Source organism: Engystomops pustulosus, chromosome 9, assembly GCF_040894005.1.
Source record: "Engystomops pustulosus chromosome 9, aEngPut4.maternal, whole genome shotgun sequence".
Lineage (NCBI taxonomy): Eukaryota > Metazoa > Chordata > Amphibia > Anura > Leptodactylidae > Engystomops > Engystomops pustulosus.
Window position 1 is genome coordinate 15,994,482 of NC_092419.1, and position 22,601 is coordinate 16,017,082.

General features: G+C 48.7%; 1 protein-coding gene across 1 annotated transcript; it reads left to right on the forward strand.

Annotated features, from left to right (window-relative positions):
- Positions 1-2,049: 2,049 nt before the first annotated feature.
- On the forward strand, positions 2,050-16,824 carry LOC140076562 (uncharacterized). Its single transcript, XM_072123138.1, has 5 exons — positions 2,050-2,211; positions 13,715-13,816; positions 14,362-14,535; positions 16,202-16,297; positions 16,529-16,824. Exons 1-5 carry the CDS (start codon positions 2,160-2,162, stop codon positions 16,705-16,707), a joined length of 603 nt encoding a protein of 200 aa, XP_071979239.1. The 5' UTR covers positions 2,050-2,159; the 3' UTR covers positions 16,708-16,824.
- The last annotated feature ends 5,777 nt before the right edge of the window (positions 16,825-22,601 follow it).

Consider the following 22,601-nt stretch of genomic DNA (forward strand, 5'->3'; position numbering starts at 1 on the left):
GACAGGGCTAGAGAGAAGACCGCTTTTGTTACTCCTGATGGGCTATTTCAGTATGTGGTACTCCCCTTTGGGCTACATGGGGCTCCCGCCACATTCCAGAGGTTAATGGATCTCGTGCTAAAACCTCACCGGAGATATGCCTCGGCCTACCTGGATGACATCATAGTCTATAGTAACGATTGGGAGAGTCATGTGGCCAAGGTACAAGCAGTGATAGACTCCCTGAGGGCAGCAGGGTTGACGGCAAACCCCCAAAAATGTGCCCTTGGTCTGGAAGAGGCCCGTTACCTGGGGTACCGTATTGGGCGAGGTGTCATCAAGCCCCAAGTAAATAAAGTAGAGGCGATCCAGCAGTGGCCACGACCTTTGAGCAAGAAGCAAGTGAGGGCTTTCCTAGGCATAGTGGGCTATTATCGACGATTTATTCCCAATTTTGCTACCATAGCGGCACCCCTGACTGACCTGACCAAGGGTAGCAGGGCGGTGATGGTAAAGTGGAGTGAAGAGGCTGAGGGGGCGTTTCAGCGACTTAAGACGGTTTTGTGCGAGGGTCCGGTACTGATCACCCCTGACTTCACCCAGACCTTTATTGTGCAGACTGACGCTTAGGGGCTGTCCTGTCCCAAGTAGTGGAGGGTGAGGAACATCCTGTGACATTCCTGAGCCGCAAGCTCACACCTCCTGAGAAGAACTATAGTATAGTTGTGAGGGAGTGCTTGGCGATCAAATGGGCCCTGCAATCCCTGAGATATTACTTGATAGGGCGACAGTTCACGCTAGTAACCGATCACTCTCCCCTCACCTGGATGAGTCAGGACATGTTCCGCTATCGTCGCGTTCATAACGCGACGCTAGCGCACAGTGGGCGGGGCTCGGTCCGATCGCATATGCGTTTCCCGGGAAGCGCATGCGATTGATAACCCGATCGCATGCGTTTCTCTGGAAACGCATATGCGACGGCCCCAAACTCCGCCCCTGTGCGCTAGCATCGCGTTATGAACGCGGCGCTAGCGGAACGTGTGAACGCGCCCTCAGGCTAAAGAGAGGAACGCCAGGGTCACAAGGTGGTTCTTTATGTTAAAGAATTTAGAACATCGAGCAGGAAAGCTGCCCTGTCTCGTACCCACTGTCTGATGGCCAAAGGTGTTCGCCCCCAGGGTCAAACAGAGGGGGAGGGTATGTGAGACACTGAAGGGGTTAACTGTGGATGGGCGGTATGTTTCCTGTGGCTTTTCCTACTATGCAAGGCCTTAGTGCTGAGGTTGTGTTGTCCAGCACCTTGGACACAGGTGGTGGGAGCAGCCTAATCAGGCTGCATAAAGCTGCTGAGCAGAGCTGAGAGCGTTGTCTCTCTGAGTGGAGGCTGGAGAGCACACACAGCCCTGACCTCTGTGCCTGGAGCAGCGACGTCTTTTATGTTCTAGTGGTGAGTTAGAGAAACTCTGTTTAGTTAGCACCAAGACGGGTAGGATATTATTTGTTTGATGCCTGAATGTGAAGGCTGTTTTGTTTTGTACCTGCTCCTGGAATAAACCCAGGTGAGACCTGTTTTGGACTGTACCTTGGTGTCACTGTCTTGGACTGCATCCCCTATCACTGCTACCACGGTCTCTACTGGGCCAAATCTCCCACACTATCGTATAGTATAATGGGGAAAAAATAGGTCTCTGAATATAAAATGGTCTTTTAGGGAGGGGCTCTTCTCAAAGGGGGCGGTCTTCTGAAAAGGTTTTGCGGTATATACATACAATCTTATGCAGATATCCACAGACTTCCCTTCCATTGATATTTCTCTAGATCCTACAATGTTTCCTGGTGAAGCACCTGATGTAGGTCTATACCTGCCCCCGCACATTGACGAGTCCTCTGCCCCTCCATTGTCTGGGATCCATGAGGTACACACATCATTATGTAACATCATTAGGATATTGACTCATTCCTGTATCTCATATTTAATAGTTGTATCCAAAACTGAGATCTTGGCTGGTCCCGACACACCCAATCGGTGCCATCAGATAATTTGGGGAGAGGTTGGGAAGCATAAAACACGTCCCACACAACTGGTTACAACATTTGGGAAGAATATAATAATCACAAGGAGGTGACAGGAGACACAGTTCTGGGACAGACGGAGAGCGAGGAACCTTGGAGACTTTACAATGAAAGGCGTCATCTCTGTTATCCTCTTCATTCTCCTCAGATGCCACCAGGGTAAGAAAATCCAGAAGAACATAAAGAGGACTTGTACAGAAGGACATAGCTACATATAAGAAGACCTCACACATGCCCTGCGTAGTAATGCAGGAGGAGATGACACTGCTGTGTACTGTGCTGTGTATACATGTCATGGTGTAGTAGTGTGAGGAGGAGATGACACTGCTGTGTGCTGTGCTGTGTATACATGTCATGGTGTGGTAGTGTGAGGAGGAGATGACACTGCTGTGTACTGTGCTGTGTATACATGTCATGGTGTAGTGTGTGAGGAGGAGATGGCACTGCTGTGTACTGTGCTGTGTATACATGTCATGGTGTAGTAGTGTGAGGAGGAGATGACACTGCTGTGTACTGTGCTGTGTACTGTGCTGTGTGTACATGTCATGGTGTAGTAGTGTGAGGAGGAGATGACACTGCTGTGTACTGTGCTGTGTATACATGTCATGGTGTAGTAGTGTGAGGGGGAGATGACACTGCTGTGTACTGTGCTGTGTATACATGTCATGGTGTAGTAGTGTGAGGAGGAGATGACACTGCTGTGTACTGTGCTGTGTATACATGTCATGGTGTAGTAGTGTGAGGAGGAGATGACACTGCTGTGTACTGTGCTGTGTATACATGTCATGGTGTAGTAGTGTGAGGAGGAGATGACACTGCTGTGTACTGTGTATACATGTCATGGTGTAGTAGTGTGAGGAGGAGATGACACTGCTGTGTGCTGTGCTGTGTATACATGTCATGGTGTAGTAGTGTGAGGAGGAGGTGACACTGCTGTGTGCTGTGCTGTGTATACATGTCATGGTGTAGTAGTGTGAGGAGGAGATGACACTGCTGTGTACTGTGCTGTGTATACATGTCATGGTGTAGTAGTGTGAGGAGGAGATGACACTGCTGTGTACTGTGCTGTGTATACATGTCATGGTGTAGTAGTGTGAGGAGGAGATGACACTGCTGTGTACTGTGCTGTGTATACATGTCATGGTGTAGTAGTGTGTGAGGAGGAGATGACACTGCTGTGTGCTGTGCTGTGTATACATGTCATGGTGTAGTAGTGTGAGGGGGAGATGACACTGCTGTGTGCTGTGCTGTGTATACATGTCATGGTGTAGTGTGTGAGGAGGAGATGACACTGCTGTGTACTGTGCTGTGTATACATGTCATGGTGTAGTAGTGTGAGGAGGAGATGACACTGCTGTGTACTGTGCTGTGTATACATGTCATGGTGTAGTAGTGTGAGGAGGAGATGACACTGCTGTGTACTGTGCTGTGTATACATGTCATGGTGTAGTAGTGTGAGGAGGAGATGACACTGCTGTGTACTGTGCTGTGTATACATGTCATGGTGTAGTAGTGTGAGGAGGAGATGACACTGCTGTGTACTGTGCTGTGTATACATGTCATGGTGTAGTAGTGTGAGGAGGAGATGACACTGCTGTGTGCTGTGCTGTGTATACATGTCATGGTGTAGTAGTGTGAGGAGGAGATGACACTGCTGTGTACTGTGCTGTGTATACATGTCATGGTGTAGTAGTGTGAGGAGGAGATGACACTGCTGTGTACTGTGCTGTGTATACATGTCATGGTGTGGTAGTGTGAGGAGGAGGTGACACTGCTGTGTACTGTGCTGTGTATACATGTCATGGTGTAGTAGTGTGAGGAGGAGATGACACTGCTGTGTACTGTGCTGTGTATACATGTCATGGTGTGGTAGTGTGAGGAGGAGATGACACTGCTGTGTACTGTGCTGTGTATACATGTCATGGTGTAGTAGTGTGAGGAGGAGATGACACTGCTGTGTGCTGTGCAGTGTATACATGTCATGGTGTGGTAGTGTGAGGAGGAGATGACACTGCTGTGTACTGTGCTGTGTATACATGTCATGGTGTAGTAGTGTGAGGAGGAGATGACACTGCTGTGTACTGTGCTGTGTACTGTGCTGTGTACTGTGCTGTGTATACATGTCATGGTGTAGTAGTGTGAGGAGGAGATGACACTGCTGTGTACTGTGCTGTCTATACATGTCATGGTGTAGTAGTGTGAGGAGGAGATGACACTGCTGTGTACTGTGCTGTGTATACATGTCATGGTGTAGTAGTGTGAGGAGGAGATGACACTGCTGTGTACTGTGCTGTGTATACATGTCATGGTGTAGTAGTGTGAGGAGGAGATGACACTGCTGTGTGCTATGCTGTGTATACATGTCATGGTGTAGTAGTGTGAGGAGGAGATGACACTGCTGTGTGCTGTGCTGTGTATACATGTCATGGTGTAGTGTGTGAGGAGGAGATGACACTGCTGTGTACTGTGCTGTGTATACATGTCATGGTGTAGTGTGTGAGGAGGAGATGACACTGCTGTGTACTGTGCTGTGTATACATGTCATGGTGTAGTAGTGTGAGGAGGAGATGACACTGCTGTGTACTGTGCTGTGTATACATGTCATGGTGTAGTAGTGTGAGGAGGAGATGACACTGCTGTGTACTGTGCTGTGTATACATGTCATGGTGTAGTAGTGTGAGGAGGAGATGACACTGCTGTGTACTGTGCTGTGTATACATGTCATGGTGTGGTAGTGTGAGGAGGAGATGACACTGCTGTGTACTGTGCTGTGTATACATGTCATGGTGTAGTAGTGTGAGGAGGAGATGACACTGCTGTGTACTGTGCTGTGTATACATGTCATGGTGTAGTAGTGTGAGGAGGAGATGACACTGCTGTGTACTGTGCTGTGTATACATGTCATGGTGTAGTAGTGTGAGGAGGAGATGACACTGCTGTGTACTGTGCTGTGTATACATGTCATGGTGTAGTGTGAGGAGGAGATGACACTGCTGTGTGCTGTGCTGTGTATACATGTCATGGTGTAGTAGTGTGAGGGGGAGATGACACTGCTGTGTGCTGTGCTGTGTATACATGTCATGGTGTAGTAGTGTGAGGGGGAGATGACACTGCTGTGTACTGTGCTGTGTATACATGTCATGGTGTAGTAGTGTGAGGAGGAGATGACACTGCTGTGTACTGTGCTGTGTATACATGTCATGGTGTAGTAGTGTGAGGAGGAGATGACACTGCTGTGTGCTGTGCTGTGTATACATGTCATGGTGTAGTAGTGTGAGGGGGAGATGACACTGCTGTGTACTGTGCTGTGTATACATGTCATGGTGTAGTAGTGTGAGGAGGAGATGACACTGCTGTGTACTGTGCTGTGTATACATGTCATGGTGTAGTAGTGTGAGGGGGAGATGACACTGCTGTGTACTGTGCTGTGTATACATGTCATGGTGTAGTAGTGTGAGGAGGAGATGACACTGCTGTGTACTGTGCTGTGCATACATGTCATGGTGTAGTAGTGTGAGGAGGAGATGACACTGCTGTGTACTGTGCTGTGTATACATGTCATGGTGTAGTAGTGTGAGGAGGAGATGACACTGCTGTGTACTGTGCTGTGTATACATGTCATGGTGTAGTAGTGTGAGGAGGAGATGACACTGCTGTGTGCTGTGCTGTGTATACATGTCATGGTGTAGTAGTGTGAGGAGGAGATGACACTGCTGTGTGCTGTGCTGTGTATACATGTCATGGTGTAGTAGTGTGAGGAGGAGATGACACTGCTGTGTACTGTGCTGTTTATACATGTCATGGTGTAGTGTGTGAGGAGGAGATGACACTGCTGTGTACTGTGCTGTGTATACATGTCATGGTGTAGTAGTGTGAGGAGGAGATGACACTGCTGTGTACTGTGCTGTGTATACATGTCATGGTGTAGTGTGTGAGGAGGAGATGACACTGCTGTGTGCTGTGCAGTGTATACATGTCATGGTGTAGTAGTGTGAGGAGGAGATGACACTGCTGTGTACTGTGCTGTGTATACATGTCATGGTGTAGTAGTGTGAGGAGGAGATGACACTGCCGTGTACTGTGCTGTGTATACATGTCATGGTGTAGTAGTGTGAGGAGGAGATGACACTGCTGTGTACTGTGCTGTGTATACATGTCATGGTGTAGTAGTGTGAGGAGGAGATGACACTGCTGTGTGCTGTGCAGTGTATACATGTCATGGTGTAGTAGTGTGAGGAGGAGATGACACTGCTGTGTACTGTGCTGTGTATACATGTCATGGTGTAGTAGTGTGAGGAGGAGATGACACTGCTGTGTACTGTGCTGTGTATACATGTCATGGTGTAGTAGTGTGAGGAGGAGATGACACTGCTGTGTACTGTGCTGTGTATACATGTCATGGTGTAGTGTGTGAGGAGGAGATGACACTGCTGTGTACTGTGCTGTGTATACATGTCATGGTGTGGTAGTGTGAGGAGGAGATGACACTGCTGTGTACTGTGCTGTGTATACATGTCATGGTGTAGTAGTGTGTGAGGAGGAGATGACACTGCTGTGTACTGTGCTGTGTATACATGTCATGGTGTAGTAGTGTGTGAGGAGGAGATGACACTGCTGTGTACTGTGCTGTGTATACATGTCATGGTGTAGTAGTGTGAGGAGGAGATGACACTGCTGTGTACTGTGCTGTGTATACATGTCATGGTGTAGTAGTATGAGGAGGAGATGACACTGCTGTGTGCTGTGCTGTGTATACATGTCATGGTGTAGTAGTGTGAGGAGGAGATGACACTGCTGTGTACTGTGCTGTGTATACATGTCATGGTGTGGTAGTGTGAGGAGGAGATGACACTGCTGTGTACTGTGCTGTGTATACATGTCATGGTGTAGTGTGTGAGGAGGAGATGACACTGCTGTGTACTGTGCTGTGTATACATGACATGGTGTAGTAGTGTGTGAGGAGGAGATGACACTGCTGTGTGCTGTGCTGTGTATACATGTCATGGTGTAGTAGTGTGAGGAGGAGATGACACTGCTGTGTGCTGTGCTGTGTATACATGTCATGGTGTAGTAGTGTGAGGGGGAGATGACACTGCTGTGTACTGTGCTGTGTATACATGTCATGGTGTAGTAGTGTGAGGAGGAGGTGACACTGCTGTGTACTGTGCTGTGTATACATGTCATGGTGTAGTGTGTGAGGAGGAGGTGACACTGCTGTGTGCTGTGCTGTGTATACATGTCATGGTGTAGTAGTGTGAGGGGGAGATGACACTGCTGTGTGCTGCGCTGTGTATACATGTCATGGTGTAGTAGTGTGAGGGGGAGATGACACTGCTGTGTGCTGTGCAGTGTATACATGTCATGGTGTAGTAGTGTGAGGAGGAGATGACACTGCTGTGTGCTGCGCTGTGTATACATGTCATGGTGTAGTAGTGTGAGGGGGAGATGACACTGCTGTGTGCTGTGCTGTGTATACATGTCATGGTGTAGTAGTGTGAGGAGGAGATGACACTGCTGTGTGCTGTGCAGTGTATACATGTCATGGTGTAGTAGTGTGAGGAGGAGATGACACTGCTGTGTACTGTGCTGTGTATACATGTCATGGTGTAGTAGTGTGAGGAGGAGATGACACTGCTGTGCCCACCGGGGCCTAGCATTTTCTTGTGGCCTGGAGGCAGCCGGGGCCCAGAATACCGGAGTGGCTGGCGGTTGCGGCCTAGGGCGCGCTGTGGTCAGGGTGCTTGATATGGGGGACCGGAGGGCTGTCCCACAGCCTGGCAGGTCTCCAGCAGGTGGTGTGTCCAAGAAATTAAGTGAGGGAGAGGCTGATGTACTGTTCTCCCTGGGGCAACCCATAAGTGTCTGTAGGATGAGTCCCTGGGTAATGGATGGGGAGCCCGTGGATCAGACGGAGGCAACATTGTGCAAAATAACTCACGGTTCGGTATTGAACAACAGCAGGCAATGGGCCTAAGCGGTCTCACAGCAGATTTGGATTACTGGAGTGGTCATGGAGAGGGGTCCTCAGGAATAGCTCACCAGCCTGGTAGTAGATGCAGGCTGGGAGAATTTGGATGGAGCTGTGTCCAACCTGTGGCAGCTGCAGCTCTGGATTTGAGTCTCCCGACTCTGTTCCTGCTATTTGGTTTTGTGTCAGTACTGAAGGTGTACTGACACTGTTTCTCTCTCTTCACTCCAACTCTGAACACTGACTGACTGGACTGACCTCATGCCCCTCCCTGCCCAGGGGTTTTATTCTCCTGATCAGGTGGTAGCACTTCTCCAATCACACTCCAGTTTACAATACAGCCAACAATTGGTCAATAACTTGCAACCACCTAACCATTGCCTGTTCAGGCAGGATCTACAACTGCTATTATGTAATGTCCAGGTTCTAGAACCTTCATAGAGGGTTCGCTACTCCCCCTAACATCTCCTGACCTGGAGAGGGCATTGTTCGCAACTCCCAGCCTGCCTATGTATTGGCAGTGGTGTTGCATACCCCCTAGGTAATTGAAAGAGCTGCCCACGGCTTGGCTATGGACCGGATGGGAAGGAAAACCAAAGCTGGCCAGCAGCATATGGCCTCCTGCTGGTCCATGCACACTACAGCATGTAGGAGTGCGGATGGTAAAGTGCACTTTCTGGGAAGAGGTGGCTATGTGCAGGGTAGGGGAGACAAACCGCCCACAGTCCTGGAGACAGGCATCGGGGTTTGGTGTTGGACTGAGTACATGAAATGAAGACTGTACAGTTGGTACCTAACGCCCTGAAACCTACTGTTTGTTAGGGAAAGGTGTGGTGTCCTGTAATCCACTCCTTGCACCAAGGCCTGAAAATTTGTTCAAAAACTCTTCACCTAGGTGGCAATATTATACACATAAATGGTACATATGGTACATACATTATACCTGCCATCTGAGGGTCTTACACTAGTGTATGACGTCTAGGTGTCTCTATTTGAACACCCCTGGTCTTCTAAGGAACCGCAGTTTACAGAGGCCACACAATTCTGAAGCTTCGGTTTGAGGTGTAAGCCTGCGGTGAGGATTTGACAAATACAGAGATGGTCTGACACAGTCTTAGCTATATACCTGCAAAGCCTACTGACTGATAGTATTGCTACTATTGTGCAAACACATAAATCACATTGGCTTTAACATCCCAATGGGTACATAGCTTAAACGTTACATAACGTTGAGTAGCATAAATAACAATGTCCATTTCCTAAAAAGGAAAGGCATAAAATGCAAACAGAATGTCTATTTCTGGAAACAAAAAGCATTAAGTGCAATAAAAGTAACTTTTTCCTTTGAGTATCCGGCTAAAAGTCTCTCAGAGAGCTCCTGCAGGGGGAGTCCATTCTCTGGGCACAGCCCTTGATTGCGGGAAAAAGAGTGGTGAACAAAGGGTCTTTTCCTCAGATTAGGGACACAGCCCTTTGATGAGGTAACTCTGTGTCAGGTGGGTGCTAGCATAGCACAACTGGGGAAAAGTTCAGGACAGTTTCTGACGTTAAAATAAGTTAAAGGAGAGTCCCAGGCTCTGGCTCTCTCTAAGGGTATGTGGGCGCAGCCCAGCTGGGAGTAGAAAATAGCAGCAACATATATACAATGTACAGCAGTGAGTGGGCTTCAGCCCATCAGCGGTTACTCACTATCTGAGTCCTGGAGACAATTCTGGATCCCGTGGTAAGACAGGAGCTGGCTGGGGACACCCAGTGGAAGTTCCAGGTACTGCAGGTTCCTCAGCGTCCTCGTGGGTCTCCTGACATTCAGGGGGAAGGGTGCTGTTCTCCGGGATATCGGCCTCTCCAGACGGTTGCTCAGCAAGGCCTGAGACCATAGATGGGTCTAGGAACAAATAAATGGGAGCCTGTGGCAGCGCCGCGGCTCCCTCCTCCTCCAAATCTTCCAGGGGCTGAGTCATCACCCCACTGGTAGACGGCTGCTGGATGAGGGTCTTTCGTTGGAGACCCAGGATGGGGCTCATCCGCCTGACCATCTCCCGCCATGGAGGACCCCTCGGATCCATTGACACTTGCGGCTGGGGAGATGGCCAGGGTACTCCCCTGGACCAGGCCTTGTCCATGGATGGCTATGGGACCCACACTGACAATCACAGTGGCCGGGGCACTCACGTGGGTCACCACATGCGGAGTCGAAGCCCGGGAAGCAGTGGGAGGCTCCGACCAGAAGTCCTCCAGAGGATGACTGTGATAGAGGTGCTCTTCGGGGTCTGGAATTCGGTGACCCCAGCAGCCCAGGGCCCCCATGGCCCCTTCTGCAGGTTGAACTTGACCCACTCTCTGGGCTTAAGGATGTGGAGTCCTTCGTTATCGAAGGCCCGTACCTGGCCAGTCTTCCTGTCCCACTGCACCCAGGCACCTTGGGTAGACCGATCAGCCACAAAGCGCTGGGCCTCCTGTTCTAGACGACGCTGGGCCGCTATGGCATCTTGCAGGTTCCGGCAAAGATTCTCACCGCTACCACATGTCTGCGGGGATGGGGGTGGGGCTGCTGGACAGGCTTGGGCCTATTAGGTACGGGAACAGGAACTTCCACCGGTGGGCCAGCAGCCGGGACTTGCTGCAGGTTGACCAGAGGCTCAGGCACTTCAGGGGTGGTTTCCGATTCTGGAGCGGGGGGGACAGCCACCTCCGCAATGGTTTCTGACAGATCCCGCGGGGCACTCTAGCCCAGATTCTCTGCACCAGTGTGGTTGCTGGGAGAGGAAGCAGGAACCCTCCAGTTATTGAGCCTCGGTCCGTAACAGATTGTAGATATGTGCTTAAGATGGAGGCCCGGGTGAGTCCTTGCTGGAAACGGTGAGATGCTGCTGGATGGGTTGGGCAGCCAGCACGATAACTGTCTCGAAGGCCTCCAGAAATTCAGGGAGCAAATTTGAAGGCCTCCAGAAACTCAGGGAGAAATTGTGGTCTCTCCATGATGCACACTTCCTGGTCACTACATGTGGCACGCTGGAGTTCCCCTCCTATATGAAGGTAGAATAAAAAGTCCTCCACCAGGGGATGGAGCTTTGTTACTTCCCGCCAGGAGCTGTGGGGGGAACAATTTTCTCCTGCGTCACAGAGTTAGTAGGGTTCGCGATATTCATGCATGGGCAGAGCTTAGCGCGTCGCCTGGATTTCCCACCAGTGAGGATTCTGGATTCTTCCAGAGGTTTACTTTTCAGACGCTGCAGCGCCGGATAAAGCAGAGCTGACAAAGTTCTTTAGCAGGGATTAACATCCTGGGTGCTGGAGCAGCACTCAACAGCACGTGGTAATGCAATAACACAGTCTATGTTGTAGAACACAAATCACGTGGGCCTTAACCCGGATGGCAGCAGGGTTAGGCAGCACAGTCTTTCAATAAAGAGACAGTCTCTAGGGCCAGTATAAGGCACAGAAGTAGATATCCTGTTCATGACGCCACCTGCAACATCCCCCACCGGGGCCTAGCCTTTTCTTGGTGACTTGAGGCAGCCGGGGGCCCAGAGTACCGGAGTGGCTTGCGGTTGTGTCCTAGTGTTACGGTGCTTGGTATAGGGACCGGAGGGCTGTCCTACAGCCTGGCAGGTCTCCAGCAGGTGGTGTGTGCAAGAAATATGGAGGGAGGGGCTGATATACTGGTTCTCCCTGGGGCAATCCCTAAGTGTCTGTAGGATAATGGGTAATGGATGGGGAGCCTGTTGTGGTGACAGCCGTATCCAGGGATCAGACGGAGCCAACGTTGTGAAAAATAACTCTCGGTTCTTTATTGAACAACAGCAGGCAACGGGCCCAAGCGGTCTCACAGCAGATTCGGATTACCGGAGTGGTCATGGAGAGCGTCCTCAGGAATAGCTCACCAGCCTAGGAGTAGATGCAGGCTGGGAGAATTTGGATGGAGCTGGGTCCAAACTGTGGTAGCTGCAGCTCTGGATTTGAGTCTCCTGACTGTGGTCCTGGGATTTGGTTTTGTGTCAGTACTAAAGGTGTGCTGTACACTCTCTCTTTCTTCACTCCAACTCTGAACACTCACTGACTGGACTGACCTTATGCCCCTTCCAACAATTGGTCAATAACTTGCATCCACTTAACCATCTATGGCTGCTATTATGTAATGTCCAGGTTCTAGAACCTTCATAGAGGGTTCGCGACTCCCTCAGTCAGCTCCTAACCTGGAGAAGGCGTTGTTCTGCAACTACCCACCTGCCTATGTATTGGCAGGGGTGTTGAACATGTCATGGTGTAGTGTGTGATGAGGAGATGAAACTAGGACTGCAACTACTTAAAAAACTACAACTACACCTCCACAATCAGACTGTCATATTTTGGGCCTACCAGAGTTGGTGATCTTGAGGGCCCACCATAAAATACCATTAAACAAATCATATCATTTAAGATGTATCATTAACAAGGTGTAGTCATCTACTATATAATATTGGAATCATCCTATATGATATAGATAATAATCTGAAATTAATTCTCCACTCATTTCCAAATGAAGATCTTTGGGGCCCATTATAAACTGTTAGAACCTGGGGCCCACCGGAGGTTTCGCCGATGTTCTGGTGGGCCAGTCCAACACTGTACACCTCCCCTTCTAGTCCAGGACTGTACTATTAGGCTACAACTCAGTCTTACTGTGAGAGCCACCTAGAAGAGACTGCAACGTATAGCATTTATCAATTAGTATGAATACTAATTTTTACAGCATCACATGGGGGGGGGGGGGTTCCTTGTTTGGGGCAATGCCAAATTTACAATTTATGAATTTTTGGAATAATTTGAATCAATGTATTTTTATTAAATGAAATTAATTGTATTAGTTTTATACATTAAATCATTACCATATACAATAAAAATCATAACATTTACTCACACATAGAGATATATCCAAATTTAGGCCTGTAAGACTGTTGGTGATTAACGTTATAGAAACCCCCTCCCCCTCAGACTACGGATAAGCGAGTGGCTCATGGCTAATGCTTCTGCCTCCCATCGAGTAGGTCAGAAGATTGAATCCTATCCTTGTCAAAGTAAAATACTAACACAACATCTACGATAATGGGAGGGGGTGATCACTGTTCTATGCGGAGAACTTTATAGCAGAGGGTAAATATTACGGCCAAAACGGGGGCATCATATTTGAAAGCTTTGGTATGTCTAAGGCCAGTGGTATATCTAGTACAAGCAGTTACCCCAAGGTAGAGCCTTGAAGGACCTCAACAATGAGAGCATGGAGGTCGCAGGTGGCTGTGTGACTGTAAATGTAGGGTTGATGAGGGATTAAGATATCAAGGCGATGGGTCTGTCATACGATCTAAGAGAAGAATTGTAAGAGGACCATCAATGGACCTTCCTGAGCACCATAGACCCTTCAAACATCAACAGGGATGTCAGGGGACAAAGCCCTTCCCATCTAATGGTGATACTGACCATGGTCATCAATGTTGAGGTTCCAGGTATCTCATCGTAGATGGTTGAAAAGTGAGAAGAACACAAGAGATGACATGTTAAGACGCTTCGAGACAAAGTAGAGGAGTGAGGAGGTGGCTTTGGGTAGGAAGATCTGGAGAGGACAGTGAGACAATGTAGTAAAGTGTCTATTAGGTGCCTGTGGGAGTCGTGTAAGGTCCTTTGTCTCATGTATTTGCCCTTTCTCTCGTTTTCCAGGATATGCTCTTACTTGCTATTCATGCAGCGGGAATTGTGAAGCCAATACCACCAAGTCCTGCGCACCGGGGGAGCAATGTATGACCATGGAGATATTTACCGGTGAGTCTCTGCCTTCTAGGAGGGTCGGGTTTTCAGCCATCTGTAGTAAGAGGTCTTCCTTAAAGGAGGGTGCCCTTCTCACCAAAACAAAGTGTCTTGTTGGTGTCCCAACAGAGTGGGTCCAATATCAAAGAAAATCTTTTTTTTTGGCAGTGCTGAACCCCCTTACTCATCTCGGCCACAAATACCCCCATAGAATGTTAAAACTTGATGGTTACATGATTTACACCAGGGTTACTATTCATAGGAAGAGTCTTGTGCTCTAACACTAGACAATGCAGCTCTACCTACCTTGTTCAGAGCAGGAACTCCCAGCACTGTCTAAAGCTGCCTGTACACAGGAAGCACTTTAGCTCCCTCTAGTGGTGGCTGCAGCCGTATATAAACCAACTGTCTAGCAGAAGACTCCATTCTTCCCCATGGATCATATGATGTCTCCAGGGAAAATTGCAGATGGTGCCATAAAGCAAATGCAGTACATCATCTCTCTTGTTGAGGCGCAGCCTCCATATCCTTCATGTGACATAGTGACCCTGTCGTTATAGCGGAAGGAAGACTCCAAGAACGAAGAATGGACTGTCAGGACCCACGGCTCTGCCAGAACGCTCAGGGTTACAAGCCAATGGTCCAGAAGTGCTGCGATCAAGAACTGTGTAATGATCCCCGGCAAGTCAGCGCTACCAACATACAGCCTGCTGTGGTCAATGATACTGGGAGAGGTAAGTACTTCATATTATGTTATAGCCTTCTATTATGTGGGAAGCTTTAAGACCTAGGACACAAATATTAAATATTAATAAAAATATTGTGGGAGTCCATGAACGTGTACAAAAATTACATTGTATAGAATGGATGGATCCTGAGTTACATCCTGTATTATACCCCAGAGCTGCACTCACTATTCTGCTGCTGGTGCAGTCACTGTGTACATACATGACATTACTTATCCTGTACTGATCCTGAGTTACATCCTGTATTATACACCAGAGCTGCACTCACTATTCTGCTGCTGGTGAAGTCACTGTGTACATACATGACATTACTTATCCTGTACTGATCCTGAGTTACATCCAGTATTATACTCCAGAGCTGCACTCACTATTCTGCTGCTGGTGCAGTCACTGTGTACATACATGACATTACTTATCCTGTACTGATCCTGAGTTACATCCTGTATTATACTCCAGAGCTGCACTCACTATTCTGCTGCTGGTGCAGTCACTGTGTACATACATGACATTACTTATCCTGTACTGATCCTGAGTTACATCCTGTATTATACCCCAGAGCTGCACTCACTATTCTGCTGCTGGTGCAATCACTGTACATACATGACATTACTTATCCTGTACTGATCCTGAGTTACATCCTGTATTATATCCCAGAGCTGCACTCACTATTCTGCTGCTGGTGCAATCACTGTACATACATGACATTACTTATCCTGTACTGATCCTGAGTTACATCCTGTATTATACCCCAGAGCTGCACTCACTATTCTGCTGCTGGTGCAGTCACTGTATACATACATGACATTACTTATCCTGTACTGATCCGGAGTTACATCCTGTATTATACTGCAGAGCTGCACTCACTATTCTGCTGCTGGTGCAGTCACTGTGTACATACATGACATTACTTATCCTGTACTGATCCTGAGTTACATCCTGTATTATACCCCAGAGCTGCACTCACTATTCTGCTGCTGGTGCAGTCACTGTGTACATACACGACATTACTTATCCTGTACTGATCCTGAGCTACATCCTGTATTATACCCAGAGCTGCACTCACTATTCTGCTGCTGGTGCAGTCACTGTGTACATACATGACATTACTTATCCTGTACTGATCCTGAGTTACATCCTGTATTATACTCCAGAGCTACACTCACTATTCTGCTGGTGGTGCAGTCACTGTGTACATACATGACATTACTTATCCTGTACTGATCCTGAGTTACATCCTGTATTATACTCCAGAGCTGCACTCACTATTCTGCTGCTGGTGCAGTCACTGTGTACATACATGACATTACTTATCCTGTACTGATCCTGAGTTACATCCTGTATTATACCCCAGAGCTGCACTCACTATTCTGCTGCTGGTGCAGTCACTGTGTACATACATGACATTACTTATCCTGTACTGATCCTGAGTTACATCCTGTATTATACACCAGAGCTGCACTCACTATTCTGCTGCTGGTGCAGTCACTGTGTACATACATGACATTACTTATCCTGTACTGATCCTGAGTTACATCCTGTATTATACCCCAGAGCTGCACTCACTATTCTGCTGCTGGTGCAGTCACTGTGTACATACAGGATGTTAGTAATAATATATGACATGATAAGTATCTGTCTTTCCAATGTTTTTCAGATAAACTTCTGCGCTGCCATTCTTGTGACGCTCCCTGTATAAAAAAATCAGTAATCACCTGCCAAGCCCACGAGTTCTGCTACGAAAAGACAGTCAGTGAGTAAAACCTAAAATGGGGTAAAATGCTAAACATACAGACCACTAAAACCATTGCCCTTGTGTCGGGCTCTTTATCTGGAAATCCAGGGGTAGAGACTTCCTTCTCACTATTTGGAGGGGGAGCAAATTCTCGGGTTGTCCTGACACTGTGACCCCCTAAGTCCCTCCCATTTACGCCCCCGAGGTTGCACTTTGTCCTCCAGTAATATTCTGTCTCTTCCTCCGCAGTCGGTATCCCTGAGCGGGGGTGTAGGAACAGCTCGGTGTGCGACTCCGAAGCATCGGACAACGTGGCCGTCAAGACTCGCTGCTGTAAAACCAATATGTGTAACTCGGCCGCACACCCCGAGGTCCCCGCTGTCACCCTCCTGGCAGCCATAATGGTCGCCTGGATATCCAGACTGTGATAGACTCCACGGCTGACACCTGCGAGGCACTCGCCGCTTGTAACTTACCAGAATGACCTTCCTCCAGCACAGAATATTTCCCACCAATATCTCCAATAAAGTCGTATTTTTATCTTATTTTTTGTGTATTGTTCTTTATTGCTTCCACTTGTATAGCGGTGACATATAGCGGTGACTTATAGCAGTGACATATAGCGGTGACTTATAGCAGTGACATATAGCGGTGACTTATAGCGGTGACTTATAGCAGTGACATATAGCGGTGACGTATAGCGGTGACGTATAGCGGTGACACATAGCGATGACGTATAGCTGTGACGTATAGTGGTGACGTATAGCAATGACGTATAGCAATGACGTATAGCGGTGACGTATAGCGGTGACGTATAGCGGTGACATATAGCGGTGACATATAGCGGTGACTTATAGCAGTGACTTATAGCAGTGACACATAGCGATGACGTATAGCGGTGACGTATAGCGGTGACGTATAGTGGTGACGTATAGTGGTGACGTATAGCAATGACATATAGCGGTGACTTATAGCAGTGACATATAGCGGTGACGTATAGCGGTGACACATAGCGATGACGTATAGCTGTGACGTATAGTGGTGACGTATAGCAATGACGTATAGCGGTGACGTATAGCGGTGACACATAGTGGTGACGTATAGCGGTGCCGTATAGCGGTGACTTATAGCTGTGACATATGCCACAGTGTTGTACATGGAAGTCTAGGCCAGAACCGTGCGATGACATCATCACTTTCCTAAATGAGGGATCATACAGGCGGCGGCCTCCTTTATGATGATCATTATTATGGTGCATAGATCCGGGGTTGTCCACATCCGACCTTATCATATCCAGGAATTCCTAGGCCTCTGGTCCGTCCTGGTACATAGAGAATCCATACATTTTCACCATAATTACCCACAGACAGTGTAAGTATTGTCCCTGGAGAGATGTGTAATAATATATTTGTGTAGTTAGTAGCAGCAGGACTGTGAAAAGTAAACTTTTCCTCCAGGTTAACAGTTCCTGCTTTTCTCTAGGAGGGTATTTCAACCGGAAGAGCTTTCTGCTCTTTGCAATGATCTGTTCCACAGCCCCTCCCCCTGCTCTGAGTGACTGCTGTAAGTATCCAACCAAAATGTTGATACAGTCCCCCCTCTGCTCTGAGTGACTGTTGTAAGTATCCAACTAAAATCCTGATACAGCCCCTCCCCTCTGCTCTGAGTGAGAGGGACTGTATCATTATTTTAGTTAAATATTTACAGCAGTCACTCAAATCAGAGGGGAGGGGCTGTATCAGGATTTTAGTTGGATACTTACAACAGTCACTCAGAGCAGAGGGGGGCAGTAACAGCATTTTGGTTGGATACTTACAGCAGTCACTCAGAGCAGGGGGAGGGTCTGTATCATTAATTTAGTTGGATACTTACAGCAGTCACTCAGAGCATAGGGGAGTGGTTGTATCAGGATTTTAGTTGGATACTTACACATACCGCCCAACATTTGTGAAAGGGAAAGAGGGACAAAATGGTGGCACGCGTAGCGGCGATCCCCCTAAGCCACACCCCCAATCACTCCCTGGCCACGCCCCAAATTTTAACCATATTATAATAATAAAAATCATCTCAATAAAAAAAAAAAAGGTTATCATGACTGGGATTTGAACCTAGAACCTGCAGTGTCCATGAACAATAATGTCACAATGCCCCAACCCACTGAGCTATAATATCTGTGACTATCTGGTTCTAGAATTTTGGTAGCTAAGCCCTGTGACTGCTATTGTTACACTGTGACACAGATTTACTGCCTTGGTATATAGAGAGGGATCTTCTCAGAGATGATTGTAATTATTACGACTATTATTATTATGGAGATTATTATTATTATTATTATGGAGATGATTATTATTATTTTTACTATTATTAATAGTCTCCATAATAATAAAAATAATAACATTTATAATAATAATAATAATAATAATAATAGTCTCAATAATTACAATAACAATCTCTGAGAAGATCCCTCTCTATATATCAGTGCATTAGTCTGTATCACAATGTAACAGTGGCAGATAACACTTCTTAGTTACCAGAAATCCTCAGCTCTGTATCACTGGGCTAATAGCTCAGATAGTTAAGCTCCTGTCTCTAGTGCAGAGGGTCCCAGGTTCGAATCTCAGCCTGGGCAAAACTTTATGTAATTTAATTATATAAAGAGCTTGTGTCTGGGGAAGCCCTGGAGACCATATATGGACAGATACTGATCTGACCTGATGACATGGTCCCTGCTCTCTCCGCTAAGCCGACACTTCTCTGAAAAGGATTCCCTGCCCGATGTCTGCTCTGGGGAACCCTAGGAGATGCAGGGACCATATATGGACAGAGATCTGAAGCTGATGACGTGGTCCCTGCTCTCCGCTAAGCCGACACTTCTCTGAAAAGGATTCCCTCCCGATGTCTGCTCTGGGGAACCCTAGGAGATGCAGTGACCATATATGGACAGATGGTGACATGAAGCTGATGACGTGGTCCCTGCTCTCTGCTAACCCGACACTTCTCTGAAAAGGATTCCCTGCCCCCGCCCGATGTCTGCTCTGTGGAACCCTAGGAGATGCAGTGACCATATATGGACAGATGCTGATCTGAAGCTGATGACGTGGTCCCTGCTCTCTCTGCTAAGCCCGACACTTCTCTGAAAAGGATTCCCTCCCGATGTCTGCTCTGGGGAACCCTAGGAGATGCAGTGACCATATATGGACAGATGCTGATCTGAAGCTGATGACGTGGTCCCTGCTCTCCGCTAACCCGACACTTCTCTGAAAAGGATTCCCTGCCCGATGTCTGTAGAAGCCATTCTGTACTGTGAGTTCTGGCTTTCAAAGTATTTACTATGGGGACACAGCAGCGGGACATGTGGGACCTGGGGGGAAAATCCGTGACAATCTCATAGCTGCCCGTGACGCGGGGCAGAGGTAAGAAAAACGGGAAAATCGGCAAAATCGGGACGGTTGGGAGCTATGCTTACAGCAGTCACTCAGAGAGGAGGGCTGTATCAGCATTTTAGTTGGATACTTACAGCAGTCACTCAGAGCAGGGGGGAGGGGTTGTAAGTATCCAACAAAAATCCTGATACAGCTTTTATTTATAGAAGAGGGCGGTCCTCCGCCACTCGGACAAGGCCCAGCACAGGCAGAGGCAGCAGAGCGGCCGGTGTGATGCAGCACATTACAGGTTACACCCTCCCCCCCATCACCTCCTCACACCGAGCTGCAGTAAAGCAGAAATCTGGCAGCTCAGAGATCGGGACGAAGAGGAGGAGAAGCGTGAAGACTCCTCTGTGTGATGCCAGGGCTGCTGCAGACAGCACAGGGTGTGTGATGTATGTGACATGCATGGATGTGTATTACTGGTCAACATAGTGAAAGTATGGTATGTGTGATGATGTGTTTGCCTGCATGTCTGTCTGTCTGCATGTTCCATGCTTGTCTGTCTGTCTGCATGTGTCAATGTTGCTGGTTTATAGACTAAAAATATCAATTGTCTCAAATGTACATGAGAAGCAGAGAGGGTTCTGCTTCAGCAGTGATGTGTATTATGAGGTTCTGCAGCAGTTGAAGTGTATTATGATGTATTGAAGCAGCTGAAGTGTGTATTATGATGTACGGCAGCAGCAGTGATGTGTATTAAGAGGTTCCGCAGCAGCTGAGGTGTGTATTATGAGGTTCCGCAGCACCTGAGGTGTGTATTATGAGGTTCCGCAGCAGCTGAGGTGTGTATTATGAGGTTCCGCAGCAGCTGAGTTGAAGCTTCAGTTTTATTTCTTGGCAGAGGGGAGGGGCACAAATTTTTAGGTTTGCCCTGTTGGTTAAATGACCTCAAAGCTGCCCTCACTGTGACACAGCTGTTTGAGATGATAAACTGGGAACATGAGACTGTTTTAGTTTTTGAATTTTTAATGCCGCCACTTGAGGTCACTGCAAAGGGGCCCCCTGAGGCTCTGTCACCCAGGGGCCTACTGAGGCTCTGTCACCCAGGGGCCTACTGAGGATCTGTCACCCAGGGGCCTACTGAGGCTCTGTCACCCAGGGGCCTACTGAGGATCTGTCACCCAGGGGCCTACTGAGGCTCTGTCACCCAGGGGCCTACTGAGGATCTGTCACCCAGGGACCTACTGAGGCTCTGTCACCCAGGGGCCTACTGAGGCTCTGTCACCCAGGGGCCTACTGAGGCTCTGTCACCCAGGGGCCTACTGAGGATCTGTCACCCAGGGGCCTACTGAGGCTCTGTCACCCAGGGGCCTACTGAGGATCTGTCACCCAGGGACCTACTGAGGCTCTGTCACCCAGGGGCCTACTGAGGCTCTGTCACCCAGGGGCCTACTGAGGCTCTGTCACCCAGGGGCCTACTGAGGCTCTGTCACCCAGGGGCCTACTGAGGCTCTGTCACCCAGGGGCCTACTGAGGCTCTGTCACCCAGGGGCCTACTGAGGCTCTGTCACCCAGGGACCTACTGAGGCTCTGTCACCCAGGGGCCTACTGAGGCTCTGTCACCCAGGGGCCTACTGAGGCTCTGTCACCCAGGGGCCTACTGAGGATCTGTCACCCAGGGGCCTACTGAGGATCTGTCACCCAGGGGCCTACTGAGGATCTGTCACCCAGGGGCCTACTGAGGCTCTGTCACCCAGGGGCCTATTGAGGCTCTGCCACCCAGGGGCCTACTGAGGCTCTGTCACCCAGGGGCCTACTGAGGATCTGTCACCCAGGGGCCTACTGAGGCTCTGTCACCCAGGGGCCTACTGAGGATCTGTCACCCAGGGGCCTACTGAGGCTCTGTCACCCAGGGGCCTACTGAGGCTCTGTCACCCAGGGGCCTACTGAATCCTGGGGCCAGCCCTGGGCGGGTGGCTCCAGGCCTACTGACTGTGTGGGCCCAGTCCTAGGCCTTCACCAGACGCTAACAAACTCCTTTGGTTTCTGTGTAATTATTTGAGCAGGACATCACTTATAATTGGGGGAGTTGCAGGATTGGAGAGATTGTGAGGGAGGAGTCAGGTGACTATTGGACGCTCCCAGATTTATTCATCCAAAAAAAGGAAAATATGTTTGACCCCATTTAAAAATTCCCTGAAGGTATCACAGACGCACAGCACTGTTACATATACACACAAATCTGCTACATCCTCACACACACAGCCCTGCTAAACCCATCCTCTCACACACAGCTCTGTCACATCCATCGGTCTACTCATACACAGTTCTGCTATGTTTATATATTCACAAACAGCACTGCTCACACTCAGCTCTGCTGCATCCACTCACACACACACAGCTCTGCTGCATCCATTCACACACACAGTGGTAGGTGAGCTACATTCTGCACCTACCCCTCCCTGACACTGTGACCCTACCCCCCAACAACATTCTACCCCTACCCCTCCCTGACACTGTGAACCTACCCTCTAACAACTGTGCACCTACCCCTCCCCGACACTGTGACCCTACCCCCCAACAACATTCTGCACCTACCCCTCCCTGACACTGTGAACCTACCCTCTAACAACTGTGCACCTACCCCTCCTCGACACTGTGAACCTACCCTCTAACAACTGTGCACCTACCCCTCCTCGACACGGTGAAACAACCCCCCAACACTCTGCACCTACCCCTCCCTGACACTGTGAACCTACCCCCTAACAACACTCTGCACCTACCCCTCCTCGACACTGTGGACCTACCCCACAACAACACTCTGCACCTACCCCTCCCCGACACTGTGGACCTACCCCACAACAACACTCTGCACCTACCCCTCCCCGACACTGTGGACCTACCCCACAACAACACTCTGCACCTACCCCTCCTCGACACTGTGGACCTACCCC

Bases quoted from the DNA above. Each gene is read 5' to 3' on its own strand.
- LOC140076562 (XM_072123138.1), top strand. From the start codon at position 2,160: ATGAAAGGCGTCATCTCTGTTATCCTCTTCATTCTCCTCAGATGCCAC. The intron at 14,536-16,201 runs GTAAGTACTTCA...AATGTTTTTCAG, and splicing joins GGTCAATGATACTGGGAGAG to ATAAACTTCTGCGCTGCCAT. The intron at 16,298-16,528 runs GTGAGTAAAACC...CTTCCTCCGCAG, and splicing joins CTGCTACGAAAAGACAGTCA to TCGGTATCCCTGAGCGGGGG.